A 14,068-nucleotide genomic window follows, 5' to 3' on the forward strand; every position below is an offset into this window, starting at 1 on the left:
AATATTCTACTTAATTAAAGAATATGATGTATTTGAAAATTAGGCCGATGAAGAGCTCTTGTAGAACTCCTGGAAAAAAATGTTACTTGGGTAATGCAAGATACTAAAATGTCTGTAGTAAGAATCTTGGTGCATCGAGTTGAGGTTTTTACAATCAAAAGAAATGTTACTATTTTTTTGTATATTTTGACCTGGTAAATTTTTATTTTTCGTCCATTTCACGCATTAAAAACCTTACTGTTCAGTCAGTTACTTACTACAAACCCACATTTTCAACGTCTCTCGTCCATCCTCCGGTCAGTGATTTTTTCAATCACCACGGAGATTCGTTTCATCGGCTTTGCGGTAAGGGGTCTGGTCTCCAGGGGTTGGTGTGGTCCCATCGACCAACGTCATCACGTCAATACCATCATCTTACCCACGTTGGCTTCTTGTCGAAGGATCACCTGGCCGCCGTCAAAGTACCGCGAAAAGACTGCGCGGCGGTATCCTTCTTTGTTTTCCGTAATATCGTGGAATATTTTGCTTTGAGATTTTCCAACCTTTTTCTTTATGTACTTCTTTTTTTCTGGTTACGAAGAGAGAGGGGGGTTTGCGCTGTTAGGTAGCTAATTAATAACGAATCGACTTGACCTGTTTTTTTTTCTTGGGTGTTTTCAACATTTTTCTCTTTGCGGTAATGGTTTTAAAATGAAGACAGTTAATAAGGCGTTTTTTGTTCAGTAAAAATTAATTAATGTTGGAGTGTTGATTGCGGAATTGAGACGTTTTTTGATGGTCAGATTTCCAAGCAATATCCAATTAAACTTTAAACAAAAAAGGATGTAAGCTGTCGATTTTCCGCGAACATCGAAGAATTACTTCGACAGTTTGCTGGATGACATAGTTGATGGCAACTTTTTAGCAATTTAAGGACAAACTTCGCTAGTTGGACCTTGAAACTGTCATCTTTTGATATTTCGAAATTCAATGGTAGAACTTTAGAGCAAAAGATTTACTTTCTGTTGAATCTCCTCCGGTTATTACTGATAACAATAATATTCAATTAATTCTCACCCTTCAGGACAATTCCAATCTTTTGAATTCCCCAACATTGCCACACTCACACAGTTCTAAGAAAGTTCCCCATTCTGTGAGCCAAGATTTATTGGCCAAATTTTGGACCATAAATCTCTTCTATGCAGTAGTGGAAACACCAGGTTAAGGGCAGACTCTCGACAGTGACCGCCCCGGTTGGTGGCGCTGGGAAATGTCTCCGGCAATAGTTTTGAAATGTAAAGCAAGTTGCTTTCCGTTGTAGAACTCTTGTCGTGCGGGGTGCAACAGCAAAAAGCCCGGATTGTCGACTTGTACGAAAACCAAAGTTTTGCCCGTTTCCTGCGAGAGTGGTGGCTGCTGCTGCCGGAAATGGGTGTCGGGCGATAGCGGGATGATGGAAAAACACTCGAAAGAAAATATTTTTTGATGGCACGAGGAACGGGGGAGTTGGTGGGGAGTTAGAGTCCTTACAATCATTTTAGTTGGGTTGAATTTGATGGGGGAGAGGTGGCAGTTTGTTACAGACGAACAATTGCTCTAGAATGCGCCGAATTGGAAGGTTGATAGGGAAATTATTGCTCCGAGAACTTTGCAATTACTTTGTTTTTCTTCTACAGTCATGCAAATTATTACAAGCATAATTAATTCAAATGTTTTAAAGGGAATTCTAGAAAAAGATCAACTGTTTTAAGACTCCTGTTTATAATAAACCATGTTTAAAAAAAATATCCGCTTACTAACTCAACTATTAAATAATTTACTTACTCATTCAATCATTCAAAAACTCAATAAATTAAAAATTCAATAACTCAATAAATCAATAACTCAATAACTAAATAACTAAATAACTCAATAACTCAAAAAAACAATAACTCAATAACTGAATAACTCAATAAATCAATAACTCAATAACTCAATAACTCAATAACTCAATAACTCAATAACTCAATAACTCAATAACTCAATAACTCAATAACTCAATAACTCAATAACTCAATAACTCAATAACTCAATAACTCAATAACTCAATAACTCAATAACTCAATAACTCAATAACTCAATAACTCAATAACTCAATAACTCAATAACTCAATAACTCAATAACTCAATAACTCAATAACTCAATAACTCAATAACTCAATAACTCAATAACTCAATAACTCAATAACTCAATAACTCTATAACTCAATAACTCAATAACTAAATAACTAAATAACTAAATAACTAAATAACTAAATAACTAAATAACTAAATAACTAAATAACTAAATAACTAAATAACTAAATAACTAAATAACTAAATAACTAAATAACTAAATAACTAAATAACTAAATAACTAAATAACTAAATAACTAAATAACTAAATAACTAAATAACTAAATAACTAAATAACTAAATAACTAAATAACTAAATAACTAAATAACTAAATAACTAAATAACTAAATAACTAAATAACTCAATCACTTAATCACCCAATCACCCAATCACCCAATCACTCAATCACTCAATCACTCAATCACTCAATCACTTAATCACTCAATCACTTCTATCACTCAATCACTCAATCACTCAATCACTCAATCACTCAATCACTCAATCACTCAATCACTCAATCACTCAATCACTCAATCACTCAATCACTCAATCACTCAATCACTCAATCACTCAATCACTCAATCACTCAATCACTCAATCACTCAATCACTCAATCACTCAATCACTCAATCACTCAATCACTCAATCACTCAATCACTCAATCACTCAATCACTCAATAACTCAATCACTCAATCACTAAATCACTAAATCACTAAATTACTAAATCACTCAATCACTCATCACTCACTCAATCACTCAATCACTCAATCACTCGAAAACTCAATCCGGCTTGTTCTTGCTCTATGTATAGTAGGGATCTTGAAAGAATACACTCATTTAAAGTAAGACCATTTGTTTGTGCAAGACGGTATTTGTGTCCGTCCCATGTGTGTTTACTTCTGTACCCTTTCGAGAACAATAAACTTTTATTTTGCCTCTTCGCGCTCTGACCACTAGGGCGTCCAATTTTCCCGGGGTTTGAATTTTCCGGGAAACGGGAAAAATATTTTTAAAATCCCGGGAATTCCCGGGATCCCGGGATTTTTTTTAAACATTCTTAAAATCTATTTCATTATATTTGTTTTGTTTTCAAGCTTAAATTCATAGAATCAGCTCAATTATATTGGTGATAATCTACACTTCAGTCTAAACATATACGACAGATTTTAAATAGCTTAAGGGGTTACATAAATGTAAATCGGCATAAATGTCAAAGGTTGGTATGAGAACACATTTAAACTTTTTCAAATCTATTTCCAAGGCATTAAAATATATATTTTCATCCATCAACAAAATAAATTTAAAAACTTTTGGTTGTACCATTGCCGAGACATAACAATTTGAAGTTGGCAGTTTAAAAATGGGTGCCACGATATCTCAACACTGCGTTGACCAAATCGGCTCATAATTTTGGTGAACACTCGTTAAACTGGTTCCTTGTGCCTGAATAAGGCCGATATTCAAAAAAGTTTATTTTTAAATAAGATTATAATAAAAGATAATAATATTTTTATGTTTTTTATATAAAAGCTAGAGAGCTTTTGATTCATGCACACGAGAGGTCTTGTGAGTCTTCTCCACGATTTCAGCCAATTTGGTCCATCCTATCTTAAGAAAAAAATGTTCACAAAGTTTGACAGTTTGCTTTGTGCATGGCAAAATTTTGTGCTTAAATCGTCTCTTACTCAGTTTAATAATAAAATATCTTCATGAAACTTTCAGGAGTTTTCTGTAATAAGTTTCTTTTGCATTTTCTAGATGCATGTAACTCCTAAAACAAATTAAATTATATATTTTTTGTTTTTATTCTGCTTTGGCCAACTGGGGAAAACCGGGACTTAAGTCTGAATAGTATAATATATTTTTCTAATTTTTAAAATTATTTATATTCATTAATGTCCTTTTAAAAATATAGAGAGATAAATAATAAATATTTAAAACACTATGTGAATCTGTAAACTCAAATTTAACAATTTTCACTAATAAGCCAAATTATTGCTGATATATGCCGAATACTAATTTTAATGCTTTTAAATGTTTATCGATTATTATGTATTCAACTATTAATGTATTTCTACAACTCTACAAACTATGCTTTCCCATAATTTCTCTGCCGGCTAGAGGTTATTAGATTGGACCAGTCACACACTTACATATTTAAGCTCAATCTCAACATTGTTGATGTACCGTAAACTGGGGTGACTTTGATGGGATTTCAATTTGTTTTTGGAATATTTTCCAACTGTTAAGGTTTTTCTCAAGATTATTATTTTTAAAACATGTACTGGGGTAGGCCACACAAAGTCCATGCACTATTTTTGAAAAAAAGTTTTTTCAATAGTGTTTGGAAAAATTGTTACGTTAAAAATTCATAGTTTGAATTCCGGGGTGACTTTGATAGTCATAGTTTTTCTTGTAAAAATCAGATTTAAGGTGTTCAAAATTTATTTTCACGTCAAATGTACCATCACTAAGGTTGCTGATATAGTTTTAAAGAAAGAAAATCAATGTTTATATTTAGTTAACTAAGTTTATAAGCTTTTTAACAAAATACATATAAATTACAGGTAAAATTGGTAAAATGTTGGAATTTTTCCTTAAATTCGTTAAAACTAGTTTTGTTTATAAAATTATCGATATTATATTACATTTTATACTAAATTCAAAGCACGAATCACAAGTTTTCACATTTTACATGAAATTTGTTCAACTGAAATTGCCTGAAAATTTGGAGATTTTTTTGAATTGTTTTTCAAAAACACATATAATTTATTATTTACAAACTTATTTCACCATCTCCTAGTGGAAATTTGTCCAAAGAATCTGAAAATGCATTCCGTTTTCCGATTCAAAATCATGTTCATTGAGAAAATCATGACACTTTGAGAAGTTTTAAATAATGACTTTCATAAACATTTTCTTAGTTATAGTTAACTAACTATTTAAACTTTTCAAAATTTTATGAAAAGTTCTTCTTTAGGTACTTTGAACACTTCCCTACCTCGGTCAGTATGATTCCAAACCATTCCGTATGTAATTTATTTGTACTCTTCATTTTGCAGAAAAATCTCAAACCTATCAAAGTCACCCCGGCTATCAAAGTCACCCCGTTTTACGGTAACTTCTTTTAGCTTTCATCATAACTTGCCAACTTTAACAACTTAATTGTCCCGAACGGGATGAAAAATTTATCGGAAACGGTTTCGGGATCGGGACCCCCCCCCCCCGCTCAAAACTTCCTGCCCCCATTTTCCCCACCATCAGAGGTGACTCAATCTATGATATCGTCCTTCAACCACTTTTCGACTTTGTGGAGGGTTGCTCTTTCCGGAAGGGTCGTAAAGTGCGCTGTTCCATGACCAGACCACGACTAGGTGACGACACCCCCGCCACCACCAGTCCACCGGTGAATCTTTTACTTTCCAGGTTCAGACACGTTTAAGACGACGCGACTTTGTGTGTGGCAACAGGATGGAAAAAATATAAATTAAGAAACTTTTCCCATCAACACTTTGACTCATTTCGGGAATGCTGAAAGGGTGGAAGCTTCTTCGTGTTACTACCACGGCAACTTGGGCTGAGCGACTGGCAACCTCGCTGGCAACACGGAAGGGTTGTCCCTTTTTTCCCCCTACAAGGTTGACCACCGCGTCAACAAGCAGCGAATCACACGATCAGATAGTGGACACTTTTTTTTCTTCTTCAAACTTTTGTTGATGGTCAATGCTGCTAATTAACGGCTTATCGCTGTAATGCTGATGGAATCCCCCGGTGGCGTTAATTGAATTAAATGCAAAAGTTAGTTCCGGGACACCTGGTGGGATTTAGTCGCAAACAGATGCAGTATTTTTCTGTTGTGTAACTTTTATAATTGTTTTTTTTACCGACTAATAAAATCTCATTTTTTATCCTCATTCCCAGATCCTCTCAACAGCCAGTGTTGACAGCACCGACCGTCGTCGTTGTCCTCGCCGACACCAAAAACGACGCAGTCGGCAAGAACACTAGCAGCACCACCAACAACACCGGCATCACTCTCCAACCACGATGGTGCTGTACGAGCGGACCACGATCGACAGCATGCTGGCGCGGTACGTCACGTCCGCCACTGTCACCGCCGTGGACACGATGGACGATCTCTTCCTCAACATCAGCTCGACGGCGGCGGCAGCCGGGTCCAACGAAACGGACAGCGTCGGGCCGGAACCGGAACCGACGTACTCGCTGCTACAGATCATCGTCCTGGGCATCATCGCGACGGTGCTGAGTATACTGACCGTCGCGGGGAACGTGATGGTGATGATATCGTTCAAGATCGACAAACAGCTGCAGACGATCAGTAACTACTTTCTGTTTTCGCTGGCGATCGCAGACTTTGCGATAGGGCTGATCTCGATGCCGCTGTTCTCGGTGACGACCCTGCTCGGCTATTGGCCGCTGGGACCCCACATATGCGACACGTGGCTAGCACTGGACTACCTGGCGTCGAACGCGTCCGTGCTGAATCTGCTCATCATCAGCTTCGATCGGTACTTTAGCGTGACGCGACCCCTCACATATCGCGCGAAACGAACCACGACTCGGGCCGCCATCATGATCGGGGCCGCCTGGGGCATCAGTTTGCTGCTGTGGCCACCCTGGATTTACAGCTGGCCGTACATCGAGGGCAAGCGAACCGTGCCGGAGAAGGAGTGCTACATCCAGTTCATCGAGACCAATCACTACATCACCTTCGGGACGGCCATCGCGGCGTTCTACGTGCCCGTGACCGTAATGTGCTTCCTGTACTACCGGATATGGCGGGAAACGAAGAAGCGCCAGAAGGATCTGAAGAATCTGACCGGCGACCGGAAAAAGGATTCCTCCAAGCGGTCCAATTCGAGGTGAGTGATGCCACACAGAATGGTGCGTGATGAATTATTCATTGTGGCAAAGCGATGCACTGAACACGCATAAACGATGATAGTGATGCCAGCGCAGAGCTGTATTGTGGGGTAGACGCCTGGTTTTTGGTATTAAACTCCTTTATTATATTGCACATTAAAAATTAAGTTTTAACCAATTTTTTGAATATGTGGGATTTCTACAGAAATTCAAATCATTGAACCGTGTTAAAATATATGTTTACAAAAATTAATGGATTTCTACATAATTTTTGTGTAAATCAGCCTTCTGCTCTGATTTAGCTTGGATTTAGCTGATACAACCAATTTTTTTTTGCAGGTTTGAGATTGTTATGGATAATTAAAATTTTATGAATAAATATCACATTTCTTTAACCAAACATTAACCAGTTGCATGGATACAATTTTTTTTTAGTTTTTTTCTTCATGAAATGATGAAGGAATCAGCAATATTAACACTTGTAGCACCAACGGGGTCAAAACTTACGCGAAGCACCAAGGGGGTCAAAAAAGTTGGAAATGCAACATCATCAAGCTATATCTCGTCGAAAACTTAACCGATTTGGATTATTCTAGTTGGATCCGTTGGCGGGACCGTAGTATAGGGGTAAGCGTGATTTCCTCTCACCCAGTCGGCCTGGGTTTAATCCCAGAAGGTCCCGGTGGCAAATTTTGAGACGAGATTTGTCTGATCACGCCTGCCGTCGGACAGGGAAGTAAATGTTGGCCCCGGTCTAACCTAGAGGGTTAGGTCGTTAGCTCAGTCCAGGTGTAGGAGTCGTCTCCCTGGGTCGGTGGAGTCGCTGGTAGGCGGTTGGACTCACAATCCAAAGGTGGTAAGTTCGAATCCCGGGGTGGATGGAAGCTTAGGTGTAAAAGAGGTTTGCAATTGCCTCAACAATCAAGCCTTTGGACACCTAGTTTCGAGTAGGAATCTCGTAATCGAGAATGCCAAGGCAATGCTGTAGAGCGAATAATTTGAATTTGATTTGATTTTTTTTGCATTAGATCCGGAAGGATGTCAAGAATCACCTAAACAAGGTCGCTCCAAAACAGATGCATCTACTCTTAGTAGAGCGTCCAATTTCCCGTCCCGGGAAAAAAATTCCCGGGAATTCCCGGGATTTCCCGGATAAAAATATTTCCCGTTTCCCGGGAAATATGTAAATTTCCCGGGAATTCCCGAAATACATGCGGAAGTATGCATTTGCCTGCCTTTTTTGGCACCAATGTTTTGAAAATTCATATAAAAAATTATAATTACATAACCTGATTTGATTTTATTCACTTCAATCTGCTGTTCATATTGAACTAATCAGTTTGTCTGTTAATTTCATATCAAGGTTGAATGCAGATAGTATTTATTTTTGAAGCATTCATAACTAGGAATATTGTTTGCTTATATGTTGGGCAACAACAATTTCGCTATTATTTTGACAAGGTTTCATCTATAAAGTATGAATAGTATGGATGACGCCCAGCCTATTATAACGATTTTTTTTGTTATGTCATTTGAAAATAAGATATTTACCTCTTCCGGCCAAGATCAAAATTGAAATTTGTTCAGCATTTTTGTTTACCTTGACCAAATTGGATGAAAACTGAATTGATATAATACAATTTTTCAAAAAGGGTTATGCTAGAAGAATTTGTTTAAAATATTTCGAGAAATTATAATTTGAAGTTATAAATTAATGATGCACGTGATCGTCCAAGGAAGTTAGAGGGTTTAATATGAAAAAAATGTCGTTTAATGTCAACCACTTTTACACTTTGTAAATTATTTGACTCTAATTAATTTATTAGGCCATATAACCATTTACCTAAAATCATACAATAAATGAAACCATGAAAAATCATAAAAAAACGAAAATGAAATTTATCAAAGAATGCAACCAAATTTCAAGAACTCGCTTCAAATATCTGAAAATTTTGAGTTGTGATTGTTTTTTTTTCTTTTCAGCTTTATGGTCACTGAGACAAATTTAAAAGCAATTTTATGGTTGTAGAGCATAGATTTTCACTGTCCACTTTGATTAAAAAAAATACTTCTCAACATTTTTTTTACTTGATACGATTTGAAAGACAGCATTAACAATTATAATTTTTATATATTTTCTCAAAGTTGCTTGATTTTTTACAAGCAATCAAGCCATTAATTGACCCTCACACTCATTTTGACCATTAAAGTTACTGTTCTCTACAATTTTGTTGCAAAATGTTGATCAGAAACAGGATCTGAATAATTTTCGTTAAATTTCAAATTTCCCGGGAATTCCCGGGATTTCCCGGGAAATTTGTGGAAAATTTCCCGTTTCCCGGGAATTATGTAACCCCGGGAAATTGGACGCTCTAACTCTTAGTTACAATGAAAAAGGCATTTCCAACTTTTTTTTTCCAAGTGTTCAAAGAGCCGGTGAAGTTGCATTTCCAACTTTTTTGACCCCGTTGGGACTACAAGTGTTAAAGAAGTTTTATCTTTTTTTTAAAACGTTTTACAAGTACCTAAGGTTTTGTTCAAAAAGCTTGTAATGGAGACTTCTGTTTGATTTTTTGTTAAAGTAATATGTTATTTTTGTTTCATCCAAAAAATGTTTGTGAAGGTGTTTTCAACATTCTCTGTTGAAACACACGAATTTTATTGCTACTTTCAATTGCAATTTTATCAGTTAACCATAATAGTATTTTAAAATTTTATTTTTACTTTATACTAATACTAAAAATATGACTTTTGAAACTTGCAACAGTAATTTGTAGTTCATTTTCTATTTTAAATCATGTTTTGTATCAATGTTCCTGGTTTATTTTGTTTAAGGAAATTTCATATTTATTCATAAAAATCCAATAATACACTTAACAATCTCACAACTGCAAATTTTTTGGTGTATCAGCTAAATCAGAGCAGATACATGAAAAATGTAGACAAAAATTATGTAATAATCTATTAGTTCTAGTTAAATTACTAAATGAATCCCACAACCTCGAAAACTAAGTTAATATATAATTTTCAAAATGTTTAGCGATTTGCAACCTTCTACAAATTTGTTTTTCGTCTTATTTTGCACATTTTGAGAGTAAATGACACATAAAACACATAATTTGACTAGTTTCCTGTACTGTTTTTAAAGTTTCCAATAATGTCATGTAGGATTTTAAAACAAAAACTAACTAAATCCACCTATGTGGTTGATGCCTTCCTCACTTTTTACCAACAATGGGTAACATTGGACACATACAACCATGCTCATGCTCATGCTCATGCTCACAATGGATAACATTGGACACATATTTCAGCTATTTTTTTAGATCCAGAAAAATAAGTACACATATACAACTTAAGTGCTCATAATTCGGGACAGGGTTGCCAGATCTTCAATGTTGTGGACTCGTTGGAAAGGTCTTTTGATTACCTAACCAACGATGGGTCGGATGAAGGATCCGGACATCGTTTACATACATTTAAGTGAGATCCGGCTTCAAAAAAGCACATAAATATCACTTAAGTGGTCATAACTCGAGACAGACGGACATCGTTTACATACATTTAAGTGAGATCCGGCTTCAAAAAAGCACATAAATATCACTAAAGTGGTCATAACTCGAGACAGACGGACATCGTTTACATACATTTAAGTGAGATCCGGTTTCAAAAAAGTACATAAATATCACTTAAGTGGTCATAACTCGAGACAGGGTAGCCAGATCTTCCATGATGTGGACTTGTTGGAAAGGTCTCTTGATTACCAAACCAACGATGGGGCGGATGATGAATCCGGACATCGTTTACATACATTTAAGTGAGATCCGGCTTCAAAAAAGCACATAAATATCACTTAAGTGGTCATAACTCGAGACAGACGGACATCGTTTACATACATTTGAGTGAGATCCGACTTCAAAAAAGCACATAAATATCACTTAAGTGGTCATAACTCGAGACAGGGTTGCCAGATCTTCCATGATGTGAACTTGTTGGAAAGGTCTCTTGATTACCTAACCAACGATGGGGCGGATGATGGATCCGGACATCGTTTACATACATTTAAGTGAGATCCGGCTTCAAAAAAGCACATAAATATCACTTAAGTGGTCATAACTCGAGACAGACGGACATCGTTTACATACATTTAAGTGAGATCCGGCTTCAAAAAAGCACATAAATATCACTTAAGTGGTCATAACTCGAGACAGACGGACATCGTTTACATACATTTAAGTGAGATCCGGTTTCAAAAAAGTACATAAATATCACTTAAGTGGTCATAACTCGAGACAGGGTAGCCAGATCTTCCATGATGTGGACTTGTTGGAAAGGTCTCTTGATTACCAAACCTACGATGGGGCGGATGATGAATCCGGACATCGTTTACATACATTTAAGTGAGATCCGGCTTCAAAAAAGCACATAAATATCACTTAAGTGGTCATAACTCGAGACAGACGGACATCGTTTACATACATTTGAGTGAGATCCGACTTCAAAAAAGCACATAAATATCACTTAAGTGGTCATAACTCGAGACAGGGTTGCCAGATCTTCCATGATGTGAACTTGTTGGAAAGGTCTCTTGATTACCTAACCAACGATGGGGCGGATGATGGATCCGGACATCGTTTACATACATTTAAGTGAGATCCGGCTTCAAAAAAGCACATAAATATCACTTAAGTGGTCATAACTCGAGACAGGGTGGCCAGATCTTCAATGTTGTGAATTTGTTGGAAAGGTCTTTTGATTACCTAACCAACGATGGGTCGGATGATGGATCCGGACGTCGTTTACATACATTTGAGTGAGATCCGGCTTCAAAAAAGCACATAAATATCACTTAAGTGGTCATAACTCAAGACAGGGTTGCCAGATCTTCAATGATGTGGACTTGTTGGAAAGGTCTCTTGATTACCTAACCAACGATGGGTCGGATGATGGATCCGGACATCGTTTACATACATTTAAGTGAGATCCGGTTTCAAAAAAGCACATAAATATCACTTAAGTGGTCATAACTCGAGACAGGGTTGCCAGATCTTCAATGTTGTGGGCTTGTTGGAAAGGTCTTTTGATTACCTAACCAACGATATGTCGGATGATGGATCCGGACATCGTTTACATACATTTGAGTGAGATCCGGCTTCAAAAAAGCACATAAATATCACTTAAGTGGTCATAACTCGAGACAGGGTTGCCAGATCTTCAATGATGTGGACTTGTTGGAAAGGTCTCTTGATTACCTAACCAACGATGGGTCGGATGAAGGATCCGGACATTGTTTACATACATTTAAGTGAGATCCGGCTTCAAAAAAGCACATAAATATCACTGAAGTGGTCATAACTCGAGACAGGGTTGCCAGATCTTCAATGTTGTGGACTTGTTGGAAAGGTCTCTTGATTACCTAACCAACGATGGGTCGGATGATGGATCCGGACATCATTTACATGCATATAAATGAGATCCGGATATATGTGAATACACATTTTTATACATAACTTTTGAACTACTTATCGAAACTTCAAACAATTCAATAGCGATGTATGGGACCCTAAACCAAGTCGAATGCAACTGGTTTGGTCAAAATTGGTTCAGCCAGTGCTGAGAAAACTCAGTGAGAATTTTGGTCACATACATACATACACACACACATACACACACACACACACACACACACACACACACACACACACACACACACACACACACACACACACACACACACACACACACACACACACACACACACACACACACAGACACACACAGACATTTGTTCAGTTTTCGATTCTGAGTCGATATGTATACATGAAGGTGGGTCTTTGAGCTTTTAATGAAAAGTTCATTTTTAGAGCAGGATTATAGCCTTACCTCAATGAGGAAGGCAAAAACCTAAAATATGAATTTCTCAGAAATTTGTCGATGAAAAATTTCGCTTTTAGAAGCATTGGAAAGCTGAGAAAATTTCCTAGAAGACACATTTGAAAGTAGCGATAGCTATTTTTTCCTGAAAGGTTGTTCTAGAAAACACGCCGTAAAATATAAAATTACATAATAAAATATTCGAAAAAGGCGATATTATCAAGGAAATTATAGAGAAATAATAACTTGATTTAGCTTAGATGTTTTGTTTTTATTTTCAAACTTGAAGTTTTGATTTTTATTGAGATTCAAACTTTAAGTAAATTTACAATGTTTCAAAATGAATAATCGGGCATTATCTCACCTAGGGCGCCCTTCACTCCCTGGCACTACTCTGTTGTACGCATAATCGATCAGTGCTGCTTGCCCGGATAATAGATTCCATGGATGTTATTCCACTCCGTTAAACTATCTGGCAGTAAACTTGGCCTCGATGTTGGCAGATTACTATCTGCAAAAAGCAAACCACCGGGAAGCTTCCTCGGAAGCAGCTTCTTTCCAGTGTTGGTTCATTTTTATAAATTTCAAAACAGGCCAACGCCGTAACGAAGCGCCGGCTATAAAATTGCTTTTTATGACCCCGGGGGGTTTCCGAGCTACAAGTGCAACACTACTTGTTCTCGAGAGAACACTTTGTCCGCTGGTTGAGCAAGAATAAAAAGAACTTTGTATAAAATAAATATTTTCACCATAAATAGCCGGTTGCCGGTCGGTTCGCACGTGGCAGCAGATGCTGGGGCATTAAAAATCGTGCTCCCGGCCATCCGGACACGGAATGAGTTTGAGCTTTCTATGGTGGGAAACAAAGAAGTGAGATGGTGGTTCTGTTTAACTACTGAACCTCCCCCCTCCCCGCTGGTTATCAATTCCGCGAAGGCGTTATTCACCCACCCACACACAATGGTTGTCACTGGGCCGGAGATAGTTTGGTTTATGACAAGGACCCGCGAGGGTGAGGATAAATACTTGCAGCGATTAAACTGCTGACTTATGTGGTGGCGATTGTGAGGACAATGTAGCGCCAAGATGTAGCTGTGTAACTTGGGGCTGTCACAGAGTTTAATAAATTAATTTGAAAATCCCAGCAAAAAATACTATGGAGACATTGCAATATT

The 14,068-nt window shown here is 37.2% G+C and overlaps 1 protein-coding gene across 2 annotated transcripts in view; it reads left to right on the forward strand.

The window, feature by feature from the left end:
* The window catches only part of LOC6040287 (muscarinic acetylcholine receptor DM1), a 205,593-nt gene that overhangs the window by 155,264 nt on the left and 36,261 nt on the right, over nt 1–14,068 (forward strand). For both annotated transcript variants that reach the window (XM_038255988.1, XM_038255989.1), the window contains exon 3: nt 6,057–7,018. In XM_038255988.1, the coding sequence (XP_038111916.1) occupies nt 6,183–7,018 (836 nt within the window). In that variant the 5' untranslated portion in view covers nt 6,057–6,182. The remainder of the gene's footprint in view (nt 1–6,056; nt 7,019–14,068) is intronic.

Source organism: Culex quinquefasciatus, chromosome 2 (genome assembly GCF_015732765.1).
Source record: "Culex quinquefasciatus strain JHB chromosome 2, VPISU_Cqui_1.0_pri_paternal, whole genome shotgun sequence".
In the NCBI taxonomy this organism is placed as follows: Eukaryota; Metazoa; Arthropoda; class Insecta; order Diptera; family Culicidae; genus Culex; species Culex quinquefasciatus.